At 40.1% G+C, this 20,220-nt stretch overlaps 1 protein-coding gene across 1 annotated transcript in view; it reads right to left on the bottom strand.

Annotated features, from left to right (window-relative positions):
* The window catches only part of schip1 (schwannomin interacting protein 1), a 245,212-nt gene that overhangs the window by 150,860 nt on the left and 74,132 nt on the right, over nucleotides 1-20,220 (bottom strand). Inside the window, exons 3-5 of the mRNA XM_079885695.1 lie at nucleotides 7,420-7,481; nucleotides 2,382-2,453; nucleotides 1,852-2,047 (exon numbers count right to left, since the gene is read on the bottom strand). Coding sequence (XP_079741821.1) covers nucleotides 1,852-2,047; nucleotides 2,382-2,453; nucleotides 7,420-7,481 — 330 coding nt within the window. The remainder of the gene's footprint in view (nucleotides 1-1,851; nucleotides 2,048-2,381; nucleotides 2,454-7,419; nucleotides 7,482-20,220) is intronic.

Raw genomic sequence — 20,220 nt, 5'->3', positions numbered from 1 at the left:
GGTGACTCACATTTATTTAGTAAAAAGAGCACTAAACAAATAACCTGGGGGGAAAAGAGTGAATGTGTGTGTGTGTGTGTGTGTGTGTGTTATGCTGCACTGTACAATAATGCCTGAGCAACAGATCCATCTAGTGGTCATGTATGAGATAATCAGAATATCAGATTCCAAAAGTTTTCATCGGACAATAAACCAGTAATGAATCTTCAGCACGCGAGAACAACTGTTCCATACTCCTTTACTATGGTATTTACATAGTACTCCAAATAATACCAGATACTACCAGGGAAATGTAAAAAAAACGCATTATCAAAGGCATTTGACACTCCACAGGTACACAGAGCATTTTGTTTCAGGCTTGTAGAATTTCATCAGGATTCAGAAAGCCACAACATGCAACGAATGTCTAAATTCAATAAGAAACGTCAGCACTCTTCACAAACTTCAGACCAAAGCAGACGAACACACCAAGCTATGGCAATTTCAAAACACTGCTTCATGAAGCTTCGAAACCTTTACGAATCGTTTGTTTCAAACTGCCAGAGTCATGTGATTTCAGTAAACGGGGCTTCATTACGTCATAACTGTTTGGAAGCACTTCTAAATTTCAATGGTTCACCGCTGGTGATCTCAGTCAACCCACGAATCATGACGAGTCACGGAGAACCAATGAACAAGTGTCTGTGGGTTTTACCTGATCTCTTTATACATTTGTAGACTTTTTAATTAGGAAAGAACATGAACACTTGATAATCTTAAAATGTGCAATAGATTTGTAAATGGTGTTTTTATGCATGTTTGGCCCTGGTTTTTGTTGCATTTACACTGTTCTGGCCACTAGGGGTCACCGTGGAGACGGGTGTCGGATTGTTTCTAAAGCCCTATTCGGACGCGACTAGTTTAACATGGAGAGGTGGGGTAGAGTAATTATTACCAGAGCTTCTCAGTGATTTTAGTCCCGTCTGAATGTGCATCTCAGTGATCATCACGGTCAATGTCAGTAAAGATTACAGCGACTTCTACCTTCAGGAAAAAGGTCCTGAAAAATGACCTCAGGTGATACTAATCCCGTGCGAATTGACCCGCTGTAAATATGTATGTAAATATTCCGTCATCTCCTGTTTAAAGTGGTTTACCGTGGTTTTTTTTCAAGTATGGAGACGCTTGAAGAAGCTTTCAGTTGTTGTGTTCTAGACGCTGGGACGAGTCTGTGGCAAAACTCAAGTGTTTCACACACCACTCAGATCAGAAAGAAGATCGACAGCACTTGTCAGAGGCACGACACTTCTTTTAGCGTTAGTGCCTATTACCAACATAATCCAATCTGAATTAATTAATAAATCGTTCGACCGGACCTAACTGGTTTATATATATAAATATAGGTTATAGGTTAAATAATCGAGTTACTCTCCCACTTCTGCTGGTTTTACTGAAATTTTTTATCCCGTGCGAATTGGCCATTAATATTACAGAGGTCCTGTGGTAAAATTACATAACTCCATCTACCCTTGTATAGTTAATCCCATCGGAATAGGGCTAAAGCCTCGACACAATACGGCACATTTGCTTCAACTGTTTCAGTGCTCCACGAAGCCTCGATCTGCCCACCACTAAACACACCGATCTGAACTAAACGGACACACAACACCTCAAACTCCTGCACCACCCAACGGATCCCAGTCCTGGAGATCTACCGTCCTGCCGGGATCCACACAAACACCTGCCTGTGATGAGCAAGAGTTCCCGGAGATCTTCATTATCTGCTTTAATCAGGGCTGGATCTCAGAAACAGGACTGGGCATCCATGATCTACACATAAGGCTTTAGAGGAGAAGAGAGGGCCGGGCTTACGGGGGTGCTGCCGTCTGATAGGGTGGCCATGCTGAGGGAGGAGCTCATCAGAGAGGAAGGGGCGGGGCTTACGGGGGTGCTGCCGTCTGATAGGGTGGCCATGCTGAGGGACGAGCTCATCAGAGAGGAAGGGGAGGGGCTTCTCTTCTCCAGGATATCCTGAGTCTGCAGGAACTCCCGCCAGTCATGCTGCATTCTGATGGATAACGCCAGTTATTTACATGAGGAACGCATAATAACACACCCATAATCACAGATAACAATATAATACAGAAACATACAGAGAATGACTTTCTCACTATAACTGATTAAAAAGCAATTACTGTTAACAAAGGAAAACCAATAATTACTGATAGCAAAGTGATAGCAATAATCACAGATAACAATGCCATATACATTATTGCTTATGACAATGGAATATATATAAATACAGATGGCAATGTGAAACTGATAATTAGCTATATCTCAAACTGCAGATGAATGACCGTGATAATCAGTATAATCAGGAAGTTATGGTGATATTGACTCACATCAGCACTGTGGTCTCCAGTGGATGTGTGTTCACTGTGATGTTATTCTCCACGTCTGTCGCCATCTGGTGGCTGGAACACACACACACACACACACACACACACACACACACACACACACACACACACACACACACACACACACACACCATAAGCATATTTCGACACACACAGGCTGGTACTTTACTGTAGGGTATAACGGGGCTAAAGACACACCTTAAGAGAAAATGTATGGAGTGATACACTTAAGAGTGTATGATTGCAGGAAAAAAAAAAAGTTTGTACTGAACATTTGAACATAAATATCATATGAGGTGGCGAGGTCTTTCACCCCACAGAATTGATACAAATACTTCAGCTAAAATAATATGGTTTTAATAAAGTTAATATTTGACCAATACAATCACTTTAGCAAAGTTTGGACTATTTTCTGTTTATTTTGATAAATAAAATAATTCATTTTTGTTCAGTAAATATACTGTCATTAAAATATGTTAATAAAAAATATATTTAAAAAATACAGAAACAAAATTATTTTAAAAAGTAAAGATTCTGAAAGTATTGAAGGAGATCCCATTATAATTTAATTTAGATTTACAGTAGTAACAATAAATTATATTTTATTGACTGATATGATTAATATCATAATTTTAAATCTGTTGGTTTCATTATAAATATGGTGATCATCTCTAAGATGGACACCCAACTTAATATATGAAATTTACCATCTGAATCTGACCAAGGCTGGATTTCCCCATAATAAAGTTTCTCTTGGCGCGCTACTAAGACTCTAAAGGTATAACTTAAAGGGATGGCTCGGAGTAAAATCAACCCAGGGTCCTTTGCACCATGACCTCGAGCCAAACACCCCCCAGAAGCCTTTTTTCCCTTGGTTGAACATTATTAAAGGGATACTTCAGGATTTAGCATTAAGCTTTGTATTAGTAGAAAACCTGTAGTATTTTCGAATTACCATGCTTTCCACCCTCATATCCCCCTGAGACGAGAGATTTATGTATTTGGAGATTTTGTCTGGAAATATCCTCCGATGACGCAAAAATCGTCATTTTCAGTCATCGGAGGATTTTTTGTCCAGGGGTTCAAGACTACAGCCAGTAGGAGGAGCTGTTCCGCATGTTTTCAACCCGCCCATAGAGGGATCTCACTCACAGAATGTACAAACAGTGTCAGCCGTCTTTCTTTGGTAGCTAAGCTAGCAGGCTCTTGTTCTGTGGAGAAAGCTGAGTAGTAGGAGAAAGCTGAGTAATAACGTTAGGGGTTACCATCCTCTTTTTCCTGGACATGTCCGGCCGTCGAGATCGTCCAAAATGTCCGGGATTTGGCTTTTGCTTTCTGCTGTCGCCATTCATTGTTTACATGCACACCTTTTGTTTCAATCAGACTGAATTCATTCCGACTGGTGAATCTGAATGTAGTGTTTACATGAACGCTAAACAAGTGATCGGTTGATGTGCGTTTTAACATTGCTAAGAAAATTCCCGCTCCTCCGTGAGAGATAGCCCATGAGACCGGTGCATCTCACAGGCGCGCTCATCAGTAATCACTCCACCGGCCTCGCGTCGTTCTCCTGCGGCCGTCAGCCTCGTCCTGCTCGCCACAGTAAACATGATGACGTTCTCCCACGGCCGTCAGCCTCGTCCTGCTCACCACAGTAAACATGATGAATGGCGACTGTAGAACGCAAAAGCCGAATCCCAGACATTTTAGGCGATCTCGAAATCCCGGGCAGACTCGTCACGGAGACTCACTCGTAGCCTAACCTTGTTGTTTTCAACTGCGCTCTCTTACCGGTAGGCGTGGCTTGGGAGTGGCCTCCTAGGGCAGCGTATCAAGTGCATTCTGGGAGTAGTTGTCTTTCATCCACATAAGCCAAAAATACATTTTCTGGCTTTTCTCAGTCTAGAAAGCTCCAAATTCAAAAATAATTTCACATTTCTTCTACATAAATGACCCATTTTAAATACACATTCATCTTTCCAGAGGTGAAGTATCCCTTTAAAGTTAGAGCTTGTTTAGAGAAATCAGCCGGATGGCTTAGTGCAGCGCTAATGGATCCAAGGCTGTATCTGGTAAATTACCGCACTAATAATGCCCAGAATGGCACGTTCTGTACTCATAAAACGAGGCATTGGAAAGTTTGTAAGTACATCAGGAGTTTATTTAAATAACACTTGCCTGACGGCTAATGCTACCGCTAACCCGGACGTCGACGTCACTTCCGTGATTTGGGAAAAGCCCGTAAAAGTCCTGGCAGAAAGCGATGCATAAGGAAGAACGTTTCTGGAAACACGTATTAACGATAAGGTACAGCTTAAGGTATAACTTAAGAACGACATAGCGTTAAGAAGATTTCGGGAAACGCAGCCCATGTCATGTCAACAAATGGAAAAGTCAGTCAGGTATTTATTATCATGTTAATTATTGTGCCTTTTACCCCAATACTGTCCTTTATATTCTTCCGTTATTGAAAAACTGTTGCTTTAATTACCTTGAACAAAACTGAAAATCATTAACAAGAGTTTTAGCGATTCTCATTTGCTACTTAAATCTACAACATTTTAAAAACATCAAATATTAGATCAAATTAGTGCAGAATCAGATTAGCTCAGCTCTCGCGATCACGTCACGGATCAGACAAATTTCCACATGCATCGTGAAAAGCGGATGTTTTGGAAAGTGTTGTGGTAAAATGTAGTGCCATCTAGTGATTTAGAGGAAAATAAAATCAAAGGCGCCTTTAGCCCCTTTATACCCTACTTTAAAAAAAATCTGTTGTCGTGTTTAGGGAGGACGGAGGAGCGACGAAACATCGATTTGAGTATTGAGAAGCACCTCGTTTCTTTTAGGCACGAAACATATATCAAAATTCATCAGCAATGCTGTAATGTTGAGGAAGTTCATTTATGTCATTATACTGAATAGTTTCACTCTGAGCGTGAATTTGTCTTTAGAGATGTGCTTATGGTGTATGTCGTAGCACACACATCTGTAAGCTGAGTAAGGTGTGTGTGTGGAGGTATGGAAATACATGTGTTGACAGGCAGGTAGGACATCGGATCAGGACCAAAAAATGATCGTCCAATCATTTCGACAAACATGTTTTAGTCCTGAGACTTTCACAGAAGATATATGTAAAAGAAATGTTTTACATATTTAGACCACTTCTATTATTGATTGCTATCAGAGTGTGAAGAGAGTTTCAACCAGAATAACAAATAGTGTTGCCTTTAAATAGTGTTGCAGCTTGTACTGAGCGCTCTACTGGTCTGAGCCTCTAGCTCCTACTAAAGCGATTCGACAACCTTTGGTAGTAGTTGTTGCCACCAGGAATTAATCAGCATCTAATTAGCATTAGCTGTTACATGTATGCTCTGTCTTGTGTGTTTTGGTTCAGTCCCTGTGACCTAGTTTTCCTCAGTCTGTCTAATTAGCAATGTCATTCACCTGTGCCGTTTATCACTTATCTCATTAGTTCTAGTATATACTCCCTGTGTCTTTCAGTCCTTTGTCCGATATCGTCAGTGTATACGTGTTGTGCTATGTTCCTGCCTTCCTCTGTGTTTGTCGTATGGATTATCTAGTAAAGACTTGATTTGTGATTTCTTCTTCATCATGTGTTTATATACAACCCATACGTGACATAAGCGTGCTTTTCATCCCGCCTATCGGGATTAAACTACTGGGATAAACTGTTAGAAAGCTGGTTTGTGATACATTTCTCTTTGAGATAAATGAAATGGCTCTTTTTTACTGCAATGACAGAGAATAAAATCTGTTCTGTAACGTTTGAGCCTACAGCCACCCCTGCACACAAGAGAGAGCTCTTACATTAATACTGAATATATATACAGACCCTTTCCAAAAAATTTGAATATCATGGAAAAGTTTATTTATTTCCATAATTCCATTCAAACCGTTAAACTTCCATAGATTATAGATTCAGGGCCCACAACTTAAACGATTTCAAGTATTTAGTTGTTTATTTGTACATAATTTGGGCTTCCAGCTCATAAAACCCACGAAAACAGGATTTCAAAAAATTTGAATATTTCATGAAATCACACAGTAATTACACAGTGATACCATGGTCATTGAAGCAGGTGTTGGTTCTTTTGGCAGTGTGGACAGGTGCAAATCCTGCTGGAGAATGAAGTCAGCATCTCCATAAAGCTTGTCTGCTGAAGGAAGCATGAAGTGCTCTGGAAATGTCCTGGTAGACGGCTGCGTTGAGTGGACAGCACAGTGGACCAACACCAGCCGATGACATGGCTCCCCAAACCAACACAGACTGTGGAAACTTCACACTGGACTTCAAGCATCTTGGATTGTGTGCCTCTCCATTCTTCCTCCAGACTCTGGGACCTTGGTTTCCAAATGAGATGCAAAATTTGCTCTCATCAGAAAAGAGGACTTTGGTCCACTGTGCTTTATTAAATCCAGAGTCAACGCAGCCGTCTACCAGGACATTTCCAGAGCACTTCAAAACCAAAAGAACCAAAACCAACTTCTGCCAAAAGAACCAAAACCTGGTTCAATGACCATGGTATCACTGTGTAATTACTGTGTGATTTCATGTAATATTCTAATTTTCTGAAATCCTGTTTTCGTTGGTTTTATGAGCTGGAAGCCCAAATTATGTACAAATAAACAACTAAATACTTGAAATCGTTTAAGTTATGGGCCCTGAATCTATAATCTATGGAAGTTTAACGTTTTGAATGGAATTATGGAAATAAATAAACTTTTCCATGATATTCTAATTTTTTGGAAAGGGTCTGTATTATATAATGATATAGATTCCTTCTTCAATTTTCCTTCTTGTTTCATGGTATTTGGTCTGTCATCCTAATCATTAGTTTTGTCTTTTACATACTGTTGAGGATTTATTCACTGGGTTGTTTTGAGTTATTTTGGACTTTTTAAAATTGATTTAGTACTTGTGCCTTTTTTTTTTTTTTATCTGATACATTTCCAGCACGTGAATCCCAGCCCTGGGAGTTTCACAGCATCAACTCACTTCTGCAGTTCGTATCCTCCGTTGTTCAGACACTTTGCCCTCTGGAATGACTTGAGTTCCTCCTGAGTGACAGACAAGAGAAAACAGACATAGAAAGGTGAATTCACTAACAATAAACTACATTGTTATGATTAATGCAAATCAGTACACAAGAACACAAACACGGTCAGAAATGTAGCACTGAACACAATTTGCATGCCACAACTTTGCACACAGTTTAGTGTTCTCAGGTCTTTCTACACATCATCCTGTATCAGTTACTGGGGAGGATAAAATATGGATAAGAATCAAGATCTTACAATGAAAATAACAGGTTAAGTCGGTTGAAATCTGCTCTTTTGTGTCAGTGAAATGATCCCATTTTGTGCCAACCTGAACTGTTCCAATCCCCAAAACACACTGCCAGAGCGAGACGCCATCACTTCAGATACTCTGTGCCAACATGCGTCTTCTCATCTTTACACCTGTGCACAGGAACTCAATTCCTGTCCTTTCATTTACATCATTGTGTGTGGATTTGCTGGATAGCAGCTCCGTTCCAATAATTCCAGTTCCAGTCAAAAGTTTGGGATCGGTACCATTTTTTTTCTTTTGAAAGAAATAATACTATTATTCTGCGAGTACACATAAAATTGATCAAAAGTGTCAATAGAGACATTTATAATATTACAAAAGATTTCAATTCAATCCTGTTCGGTAACACTTTACTTGAAGGTGTGTGCATAAGACTGACATGACACCTTCATAATCATGCATGACACATATCATGAATATGAAGGAGGGTTTATGCATGTTTATGACAACTGTCATTAAGTGTCATTCGCTCAATTATGACATTTTCTATGCAATTATGACATTGTTTGAGATGTCTTTGTTATGCCAACTTGACAAACCAATACATCATAACCTGTCATAAATGTGTCATAAACATGACATAGCAGATTAATCATCAAACTTAAGAAACTACTTGGCTTTATGGGTTAACATTACATTATATTTGTGATCACTTTTTTTCCCAGTGGTACAAATTTAATTTGTCATTAAAATGTCATTAAGTGTTAATACTCTGTCAAATTATCTTATAACAGTGTCATGAATATTTATGTTGACCTCAACTACAGTGATACGAATTTAATTTTAATCATTAAAATGTCATTAAGTGTTAATACTGTTCAATTGTTTTATAACTAATACTGGAATACTGGAGAGAGAAAAAAAAGTGGTCAGAAATATATTCATGACACAGTTAATGAAATGTTAACCCATAAAGCTAAGTAGTTTCTTAAGTTTGATAATTAATCTGCTATGTCATGTTTATGACACATTTATGACAGGTTATGATGTATTGGTTTGTCAAGTTGTCATAACAAAGACATCTCAAACAATGTCATAATTGCATAGAAAATGTCATAATTGAGCGAATGACACTTAATGACAGTTGTCATAAACATGCATAAACCCTCCTTCATATTCATGACATGTGTCATGTCAGTCTTATGCACACCCCTTCAAGTAAAGTGTTACCTTATGGTCTTCTGAACCTTACATTCATAAAATCTGAAGCAGCACAACTATTTTCAACATTGATAATAATCATAAATGTTTCTTGAGCATCAAATCCTCATATTAGAGTGATTTCTGAAGGATCATGTGACACTGAAGACTGGAGTAATGATGCAGGAAATTCAGCTTTGATCACAGGAATAAATTACACTTTACTGTATATTCACATAGAAAACAGCTGATTTACATTGGAATAATATTTCACTGTGTTTACTGTATTTTTGATCAAATAAATGCAGCCTTGCTGAGCAGAAGAAACTCTTTCAGAAACATTAAAACACCTTACAGACCCCAAACTTTTATATAAAAACAACCAAATGAGTGTATTGTAGCAACACTTGTCCTTTGACCAGGATAAAACAAATATGGTAAGCTTTATTTTGATGGTCCCTTAGACATTCTGTTGACTATGAGTAGCGTTGCACCTACACTGTCTACTAAATGAGATTCAACAATTCAGACCATTTTTTCTTTCCATTTTAATCAAGAAATAACATGTGAAGTCATGAAACATATTTCATTGCAGACCATTTGACCATTACGCCAATGTCATACTCAAGCTACCATCAAGCTACAAGAGTTCAAGTTAACCCTCAGCAACAAGTTTCAAGTATTACAGGAGCTGCCAGAAGAGGAAGAAGGCCCCCTCGAGAGCAAGTGGAAAGGAATTAAAGAAGCAGTTACATCAACATGCCAGGAAGTGCTTGGTCCCAAGAAGTACCACCATAAAGAATGGATCTCTGTTGACACACTGAGTAAGATTCAGGAGAGGAAGAGCAAGAAGAAGGCCGTCAACAACAGTCGAACAAGAGCAGAGAAAACCAAGGCACAAGCAGAGAACACAGAGGCAAATAAAAGAACAAAGAAGAGCATTAGAGCGGACAAGCAGCAATATGTAGACGACCTGGCAAACAAAGCAGAACAAGCAGTTAGAGGACTTTACAACACCACCAAGAAGCTAGCAGGGAAGTACAGTAGACCCGAATGCCCGGTCAAAGACAAAGAAGGAAAACCAATCATGGGAGACCAAGAACAGAGAAACAGGTGGAAAGAATACTTCGAAGAACTCTTGAATTGACCAACACCGGAAAACTCACCAGACATTGAACCTGCCGAAACATACTTACCTATAGAGGACAGCCCACCCACACGAGAAGAGATTAGGACGGCCATCCAGCAGCTCAGGAACGGTAAAGCAGCAGGACCAGACAGCATCCCCGCTGAGGCGCTGAAGTCGGACATAGAAACAACAGTGGGAATGCTCTACCCACTATTTAAGAAGATCTGGGAGGAGGAACAAACACCAGCTGACTGGAAAGGGGGATATCTTATCAAGATTCCGAAGAAAGGAGACATTAGCAATTGCACAAATTACAGAGGGATCACGCTGCTATCAGTGCTGGGAAAGAATTCAATAGGATGAAAGATCCAATCGACGCCCTACTTAGAGACCAACAGGCTGGCTTTCGCAAAGATCGATCCTGCACGGACCAAACTGCAATCAGTCGTTAGAGTGGAACTCACCCCTGTACATCAACTTCCTCGACTCCGAGAAAGCATTCGACAGCGTGGACAGAGAGACACATCATTATGGGATACCTGAAAAAATCTCCACCATTATTGGGAACTCATATCAGAATCTAAGCTGTAAAGTGATACATAGAAGGCAACTCACGGAGACATTCCCTGAAGACAGGCGTCAGATAAAGATGTCTACTCTCGCCATTTCTCTTTCTACCGGCCAAACAATAGATAGGGAAAGCACGAACAGCATTTATACAACTGCGGAACAGATGGAGATTTAAAGAGCTATCAACCAAGACCAAAGTCAGGATCTTCGATTCCAGTGTAAAAGCAGTTCTTCTATATGGAGCAGAAAGTCTTCATTAACAACTGCCTACGCAAGATACTAAATATCCATTGGCCAGAGACCATCAGCAACAACGAACTCTGGAATAAAACCAACCAGATGTAGCCTGCAGAAGAAGAAATTAAAAAACGACGTTGGAGATGGATAGGGCACACTTTACGTAAGCCAACAGATAACATCACCAGGCAAGCCCTAACATCGAACCCACAGGGCACGCGGAAAAGAGGCAGAACAAGAAACACATGGCGCCGAGAACTGGACACAGAACTCAAGATCATGAAGATGACCTGGAACCAGTTGGAGAGGAGAGCCCAGGACAGACACTCCTGGAGATCCCTTGTAGACGGGCTATGCCCCAGTAGGGGTGGAAGGCGTAAGTGAAGTGAAAGTTGAGCCAAGGGTCGTAGCAGTGTGTGCGTGTGCGTGCATGTGAGTGTGTGTGTGTGTGTGTGTGCCTGTGTGTGAGTAAGTGTAAATAGAGTTGCTGTCTATGTAGATATTCCAGGGTTTGGAACAGGTTCACATGCCATCATCAGTTTGAGTTTGTCTTATAATGAGCCGGTGTGTTAATAGACACACGGTCAGATCCAGGGCTCTCTTCACACTGCTGCTGCTGCGTTCTTCACACACACAAACAGCCAAAACACACACAAACTAAAACACAATGCTTTACATAATTTAGTGTGCAAGAGGACAGCAAATCTATATTCATTTTGGTTTTTGCAACTCCAAGCAGACTGCATTGATTAGAGAGGAAACTACACACGCGATTTATATGTGTGTATATGTATGTGGGACTTTGAAGGTGAGAGAGAGAGATGGTGGGAGGTGTGTGTGTGACAGAGAGAGAGAGAGAGACTGGGCTGTATGATATTAAACCGCACATACAGAGAGAGAAAGGGTCAGAGATGAAGGAACAGAAACACCAGTACAAACTTGATTTTTACGTTCTGATTTATGTTCATTTTTGATGTTCTGAAGATGATACGAGTGATTCATTTTTACAAAATCATGAAGACACTGACTTGGTTCCTCAAATGTTTGGCATTGTGTCTGAATTTGAAAAAAAACTCCACACACACACACACACACACACACACACACACACACACACACACACACACAGTTAGATTAGATTGGTCATTAGATTGAGATCTGAAGGGGGAAAAGCGTTGGCTGTCCACTTACATCAGATGAACATTCAGTGATGTGTTGCAGTTTCTTATGAAGACACTTTTATTCAGCTGTATTCTACTTGCTTTTGTTACTTGTGTTAATTGTTGTGGCCTGTATAGTGTTCATTTTAGACCATGGTCAACTGAGGAACACACCCTACAGCAAAATCACGTTCCCCATCTGAGTGATCTGTTCTCCTACTGCTAAAGTTCACTCAGTTGTCTTCTATCGGCCACCAACTCGGAAACTTCTAGACGAGCTAGACCTTTAAAAACCACATTGCAAAGACAGCTCGATCGTGCAGGTTTTCACTACACAACATCAGGAACGTCAGGCATTTCCTAACTGAGCACGCAACACAGTCGCTATGGATAAAAGCGTCTGCAGAATGAATCGATGTACATGTTGACGTGTAGACCTCATCCTAAGACATAACTGTATCACTGACAACCATCTCGTCTTCCTTCCCGCCTTCCTTCCTTCCGTCATTCAGCATTTTGGTTGCATGCATTGACTGTCAGTGAAGGGACAAAAGGTTACAGGTCTGGAATGAAATGAGGGTGAATAAATGATGAATGGATTTTCTTTTTGGATGATCTGACCATTTAAGGTATGTCTATGATTTATTTGCCCTCTTTTTTGACTTTGTACTGTAAATTGTCATTTGGACTGGCCAGAGCCATAGTGTCACATTCAGAATTAGTTGAAATCTTGTTTTCCTACTCAGTGTTAAAGAGAAACCATCAGTAACAAACAGGATTATTGCACGGACATTCAGATGAGCAACAATGTTTGTGTTTGTTGAAGAGCTGTGCACATTATGATCTAAACACACGTTTAATGTCCATCAGGATGGTGTTTGTTCATGTGTTTTCTGCGGCTCGCAGCACATTAACACAAGCAGCTGGGCTAACTCATTTAATAAACGCTGTTAACCACAGCCAAGAGCAGTGCTAAACAAACATCAGTCAACACACACACACACACACACGATGACAGCCGCTCAATCATCCCTAAAGAGCAGAGCAAACATTAACTAAAGACACACTTCACAATCTCATTAGGCAATGCATAAACTAACATTAACAAGCAATGTGCATATATTTGTTGCAGTATTTGTTCATCTTTGTTAACATTAGTTACAACTATACAACAGCTCACTGTTAGTTCATGTCAGCTCCATTAAAATTATTAAAAGCTACAACTTTTGATTTTAATAGTGTATGTAAGGAATAAATGACGACAGGCCGTTGAATTATTATAAAATAATGCACACCTGAGGTGGTAATTCGGCCACGTTGTAAAGCGTGAATCTTACACCTTAGGTGTGCAGTATTTTCTAATAATTCAATGGACCTGACTCAATTATTCCGCTTATAAATCGGTTACCAAACATCAAGACATTGTTCATATGTTGTATTTTAAGACATTTGTCAGGTTTTTGTCCTTCAAACGCTCTTGTGTGTAGGACTAATTTCTTATAAATCTCATCCTATGCCTCCGTTGCTAATTCCAAAACGTCATTTTAGAGCTAGTAACAGAGACTTGATCCATTGATAGCAGTCATTAATACAGTCATTAGAGAGAGAGAGAGAGAGAGAGAGTTATCAAGTGTGTATGATTTACCTGAGTGTGTGTGTCTCTCAACAGTGTTCGACAGCAGTGTCTCTAATAGTGAAACTGTAAGTTTCTCTGCTTCAAGAACAGTGCTATTACATCGCTAGTGAGAAACGGCATCTAGCTTCTAAGTTGCTAAACTATTTTACTGATAAAATCATCATAGCAGTGCTGACAGCATGTGAGTGTGTGTCTGTACTGTTTGTGTGTAAGTTTGAGCTGGAGAAAAAGAGTATGTGCTTTCCATACATAATAAAACGTAATTCATTGGCAAAAACATGGAAAAAATGTGTGTTTTTTATCCTATTGTTTACTATATTTATTTGCTCAGTCAGTGTCGTTGTGGGTTTTGGTTCTTTTGCTGTTGTCAGATTCAAGCATTCAACAGCCCTGTAGTATAACAGTGAATAATGTACTAGTAGTGACGTTGCTAATGAATACCATTTTCTGTCCTATGAATGTACACATGTACAAGACAAAATGACCTGGGTTAGCTTGATGTTTATATTCATGAAACACATGGAAGTGGATCTGCTGTGGAGAGTAGTTGTGCATTTAGCAGACACACAGCAGAATATCAGCCAGAGAACCTGCTGAGGACACATCGAGACATGTTCACGGTCCAGCAGCTCCCAAACAACATGACAGAGAAGCAGTGAACCCACAAATCATTAACACTCAGAGTCAGACTTTAACAGGTATCCTGAGAGCTCTTTGTGTGTGTGTGTGTGTGTGTGTGTGTGTGTGCGTGAGTGCGTGTGTGTGTGTTTGGGTCACTGGGCTCAGTGGGAACGAGGAGCAGCGATCATGCACACACTGATGGTTGTGTGTGTTCACGCTGGTGCCGACACACACACTCACACCACACCACGAACCCCTCACAGGCACAGCAGTGTGTGAAGCTGCAGGAGAGATGTGTGCTGTGACTGTGGAGCATCTGGGTGGAGACAGAGGGAATACGGTCTCACTTTCAATTCAGTGTGTTTAACTACCATGTACTAACCAACTCAGGCTCATTGGGAAAACATGCCTGTAGCAACAATTCATCAAAGTAATATTAAAGGGGTCATATAATGGTACATGCACTTTTACAAGTTGATTGCACTGAAATGTCTGTTGGCAGTGCCTGTACACAACCATCCTATCATGATTAAAATCCATCCAGTGGTTTTGTTTTAATCTCCATATATGTTTGACCATCTATGAAATCAAGCCGTTCGATATTGTGACGTCATAAGATCGTACGCCCCTCCCGCGATTGTGATTGACAGCCGTGTTTCAACACAAGACCCGCCCTGAGCGAGCTGTGACAGCCGTCGTCATAGTAGTCCGCCATTGTTGATATGCTGGAGTAGAATGGCGTCTAAGCGATTGTGGTGTTCTGTTCTTAGATGTAATAAGGAACACAGCAGTCATTTGGATGTTCCTAAATCTGAGCCGTTGAAGATGCAGTGGCTGAGTTTTGTTTTTGAAGCGATATGCCCAAAGGATTGACGCGGGGATTCCCTCACGGGGATTCCCCACGATCGTCCATGCTTTCATGTTTACGCGAATCATTTCACACCAGACAGCTTTACAAACGAGAAAAAACGGATCGGTACCAACGTGTTACTGCTGAACCTCCAGAAGATGTGAGTGTAATGTTTTATTAACCTTTAGATTAGTATTTATATTAATCTTTGCGAAATTTGCAAACCTTGCTGCAGGCTTCACAATGAATGCGTCTAAGGTTTACACTCAGGGTACATTACGGCATGTTTTCTATGTACGACGTTCTCAATATAATTCATAATCACACGTTTATAACGAATAACACGTGGTTATTGTGTTAGATACGGTGTACCCACAGAACAGAGGGGCGGGGTGAGCAAAGCTCATTATCATTTAAAGACACATGCACTGAAACGGCGTGCTGAAAACAGAGCTGTTTTTGACCAGGTAAAATTAGTGTTTTCTTACAATACTAATGAGAATTTTTAATTAAAGTATATTACAAACTTTTAATTTAGACCCTAAAGAATCATATTAGCTTGTACAAAAATGGCATTATATGACCCCTTTAAGTAAAAAAGGTTTAGCAGAGGATGGTTTCGATCCATCGACCTCTGGGTTATGGGCCCAGCACGCTTCCGCTGCGCCACTCTGCTCGCCATAGAAGAACTCCCATTAGCAGGTGTTTTCAAAAGGACTTGTGTTTAGGCACACATGAAGTGCCTCTGTCATAAATGAGATCAGGTGAAAACAACAAAGGGTTTTAGCACAGATATGAGCGAGCTTTTCTTCAAGTAAGAACAGAGTATGTTAATAAGTAAAGAAGTCTTAGCAGAGGATGGTTTCAATCCATCAACCTCTGGGTTATGGGCCCAGCACACTTCTGCTGCAGTCCACCCCAGATGGGACTCGAACCCACAATCCCTGGCTTAGGAGGCCAGTGCCTTATCCATTAGGCCACTGGGGCTGATAAAATCCTGTGCTCATGTGCCCCAATTACTTTGGCTTCAGTGACAACAACAGCATCGGCATTTAAACAAGGCCAGCACACAAAGTAACCCGGATGAAGGACTACTTCGACAGGCCACTGGGGCATGACTCGCTTGCCCTACTAATTCTCCATCTCATTCAGGTGGCTTAGTCAATGAGGCGTTTGAACAGGGCATACACACACAAACAAACAGATTTTCTCTACGAGCAAGCGGGATGTGGAAGTTGCTCTTTATTTGGGATAAAACATGTACATAAGTGAAGCAGTCTTAGCAGAGGATGGTTTCGATCCATCGACCTCTGGGTTATGGGCCCAGCACGCTCCCGCTGCGCCACTCTGCTCCCTATGATAATCTTGCCGTACCCTACAACTTTTCAAAAGGACTTGCGTTTAGGCACACATGAAGTGCCTCTGTCATAAATTAGATCAGATGAAAAATACTGAGGGTTATAGCACACAGCTGAGGCAAAGTTTCTTCAAGTAGAAGCAGAGCATGTATTTAAGTAAAAAAGGTTTAGCAGAGGATGGTTTCGATCCATCAACCTCTGGGTTATGGGCTCAGCACACTTCCGCTGCGCCAGACTTGCCATACCCTGCTGTTTTCAAAAGGACTTGTGTTTAGGCACACATGAAGTGCCTCTGTCATAAATGAGATCAGGTGAAAACAACAAAGGGTTTTAGCACAGATATGTGTGAGCTTTCTTCAAGTAAGAACAGTTTCTCTTTCCATAAGATAACGGAAATAGCCACACTCAACTTAATCACTTGTGTTTTATGCTTCTTATGCACTTAATTCCTTTATCATTCATGGTATTAATCTAGTAGTTGAGTTGATTTACTCTTGGGTAGTCACTCCCCTTGAACGATTGGTGATAGAGAGTATGAGGGTGTAGAGGTGATATAGTGCTCCACTATGGCTGCTCTCTCGCCAGGTCTCTAGAAGAACATTGTCAAGCTCCTTAGCTGCGGACGTCGTGCCTCAGGCTAATTAGCCCTTGGTCACTAGGTGCGATGTAAGGCAATTTTGCCTACAGCCAAGCTCGCTGGGAATTTCACGGCACAATGGGCAGGCATTTGTTCAGTATGGCACAGTGGGTATTGTCGTTCCCATATCGCCTATTGAGGACGCAGCGTAGAGTTCCACTTCAAACGTCTAGGTTACGCAAGTAAACCAGTTCCCTGAGAAGGGGAACGAGACCTGGGTCGCTATGCCATACTTCAGGCATGACTGCACGTCTTCCTTTAGCAGCCTGGTCTCATTGTTAATACGTAGGTATTAATACGTAATTTTTTGTTGCACGTTTGGATAGATGTTGAAACGTATAATATGGATGTATATGCAACATTTAAACGTAGCATTCTTACATTTTTAAAGCTACAAAACATTAACTATTTACAAATCTTTCATATCATAAAGATATCTGTATAATTTCCCTTTTATAGATAAATGTAAGATCCCTTAACCCTACTCCTAAACCTAAACATACCCATTTTATACAGAACAGAAACAGAATAATATAGCTGCAAGCAGCAATTAACAGGGTTCAAGCATTTAAGATCTTCATGCCAACTATGCTGTTGGGCTCTAGGCCGAACCGAAATGTTGGCCTGAAACCATAAAATATCCATGAGAATATGCAAATGATATAAATCTACCAGTACCAGTGCACAATAATTATTTGAAAAAAATAATGGTTTTAAACATTTGTTTATCAGCCAATGCTGGATAATGATAAAGATTAGATTAAAAAGATTTCTTGTCCCTCTTGTGGACAACAGTAGTATTAAAGGGTTCATCTTCAAAATGATTGATAGTTTAGAATTTACTGTGGACTATTTCGACAAACGACCTTATTCACAGCAGCGCCATCTCTGATTTTTAACAGGAATGAAAGCGAGGCAGTGAAAGATAGACAAACATCTCTTCAGTGGGTTATACCGTGTTTTTGGATTGTTCTGCTGATGAAACACTACTGAAATTTCTCAGAAAGATATTTTTGCAGACAAAAAAATCTCCAGACAACATGAGCTGTGGAAATTAGAAGTGATCTAGGAGTATCTTTTTACAGCGAGTGCCACTGAAAACACAGTCGATTCCGAGTCTCCTGAGGACGCAGCGTCTCGTTGCACTTCTCAGGGAACCGGGTTACACATGTAACCTAGACGTTTTGTTGGTATAAATTAATGTACTAATAATGATTAAGCAATGCTAGATAAAAAAAAATTGGGGGGAAAAAATAAGTTAATTTTGATGTTATCATTTTAAGTTATTTTTTCAGTTTAAAAATTCAAAATAGAGAGTAAAATTGGCCACATGAACATTTTGTGAGAATATGTACAACAGTGTGAGACACCATATGATCTCTGAAGCCGCGGTGAGCTCCTGACAGTCTGCTGAGAGAGCAAAAATAAAAACATTTAATGTTACACGTCAAGCCTTTGTTCTGTCTCTTTCTAATCAGCTCCTCTGACAGTTGGAGACAGTGAATATGAATATGGATTGGGTGAGCTTGTTTGTTCCAGTGGATTCTGCATGTGATGAAGAGAAACCCTGCTCAGGCTTCATCAGGAGCCAATGTTTCTGCAGTGAGATCGGCCTGATGTGTCTGACAGCACTGAAGGTGAAGGTTATCTCCTTGACACTGACAACAGTGTCTAGTGGTCGAGACTGGAGGAAAAGCTTACACAGATTTAAATACCAAACTATTATATTTTCAAAGAACCCAAGGGAAACTGCAGCTGAACGTGACAGCCAGAGATCAGCATGTTCTACTGTGTGGAAAAGAACAGCATTGATGTTCATTGATATCTTGAACTGTTTCCACCGTAATAGTGCAATGAAATATTCAAAGATTACTAAGATGTTCAAAGAGGACTGAATTTTTACAAGTAGTCCTTTAGAAGACACTCTTATCCATTCACAGATACTGGCACGCTATTCATTTCCTTTCGATTGTCCTGCACTTTTCTCTCCCTTTACCCAGCTCCTGGTTTTAATGGCTTTTTATATCCACTCACATCAAAAATCCATAAAGTAATGACATTCCCTCCGAAACATGAAACAAGCAAAGCGTCATGGATTCCAGCACTGGTCCTGGTTGTTTTCTACTGGTAGATATACTGTACTTACATTTGACCTGTGACATCCCAGCTCAGAACAGTCACTAGTGGAGGTTTGTGTGCTCTTGTGGTGTCATCGGCCAATCAGCGTTGTTACAATCATTCACAATCACAATCATCACCTTTCACAATCATTTTTGGTCTGAATTAACTACTGAAAGTTGATTTTCCCCCATTGAATATTGACCACTTCCACCACTGTGTGTTAGATGTGTTCGTTGTCTAGTGGTTGAATTTGGTGTGCAAGACGACAGCGAGACAAATAACCACCTCCAGGGTTCGCACAAGGTGCTTGAAGTACTTAAATTTGACTTTTTGAAATTTAAGTCATAGAAAACCCTTGAAAACAGCAATTTTTTTAATTCTTGAAAGACAATATATGGGAAATGTATTTTTAATTTTATTGATAAAAGTCTGCAGTCCGTCTGATATAGATATTAGAGGCATTTTGCATGGCTATGAGCGTGCTATTACATATAAATATCCAAGTATATGATACAGATTTAATTCTTCAATTCAATCACATATTCATGGGAGAAAAAAATCAGTTTGAAAAAGGAAAGCAATATCTTTGTCATAGTATCCTTTCAATGGTTAAAGTTACCACAGTCATTGCATTTGCTGCACTTTATTTGTACCATTTTGTTTTATACGTTTATTTTTATTTATCTGTTTACCTTTTTTAGAATTTAAAAGGTAATAAAGAAAGATATTGTTTGATAAATGAGATCTCTGCGTGAAGTCCTTGGGAAAAACAAAACAAAAAAAAGTAATGCTTGAAAAGTCCTTCAAAGTCCTGGAATTTAATTGTACAGTATCTATACAAACCCTGCACCTTATACTTCCCTGTTGTTGTTAAAGGTGCATTAAGCAACTTTTCATGTTAAAAATACCCGTTTTTCTAACCCATACATGCTTAAACAATTGCCTGATGGGCTGAATGAGCCCTTCTATGATCACTGCGATTGCCTCT

The sequence above is a fragment of the Squalius cephalus genome, assembly GCF_949319135.1.
Source record: "Squalius cephalus genome assembly, chromosome: 11".
Classification (NCBI taxonomy): domain Eukaryota; kingdom Metazoa; phylum Chordata; class Actinopteri; order Cypriniformes; family Leuciscidae; genus Squalius; species Squalius cephalus.
Note: the sequence above shows the minus strand (reverse complement) of the source record. Positions and strands in the feature narration are given on the sequence as shown.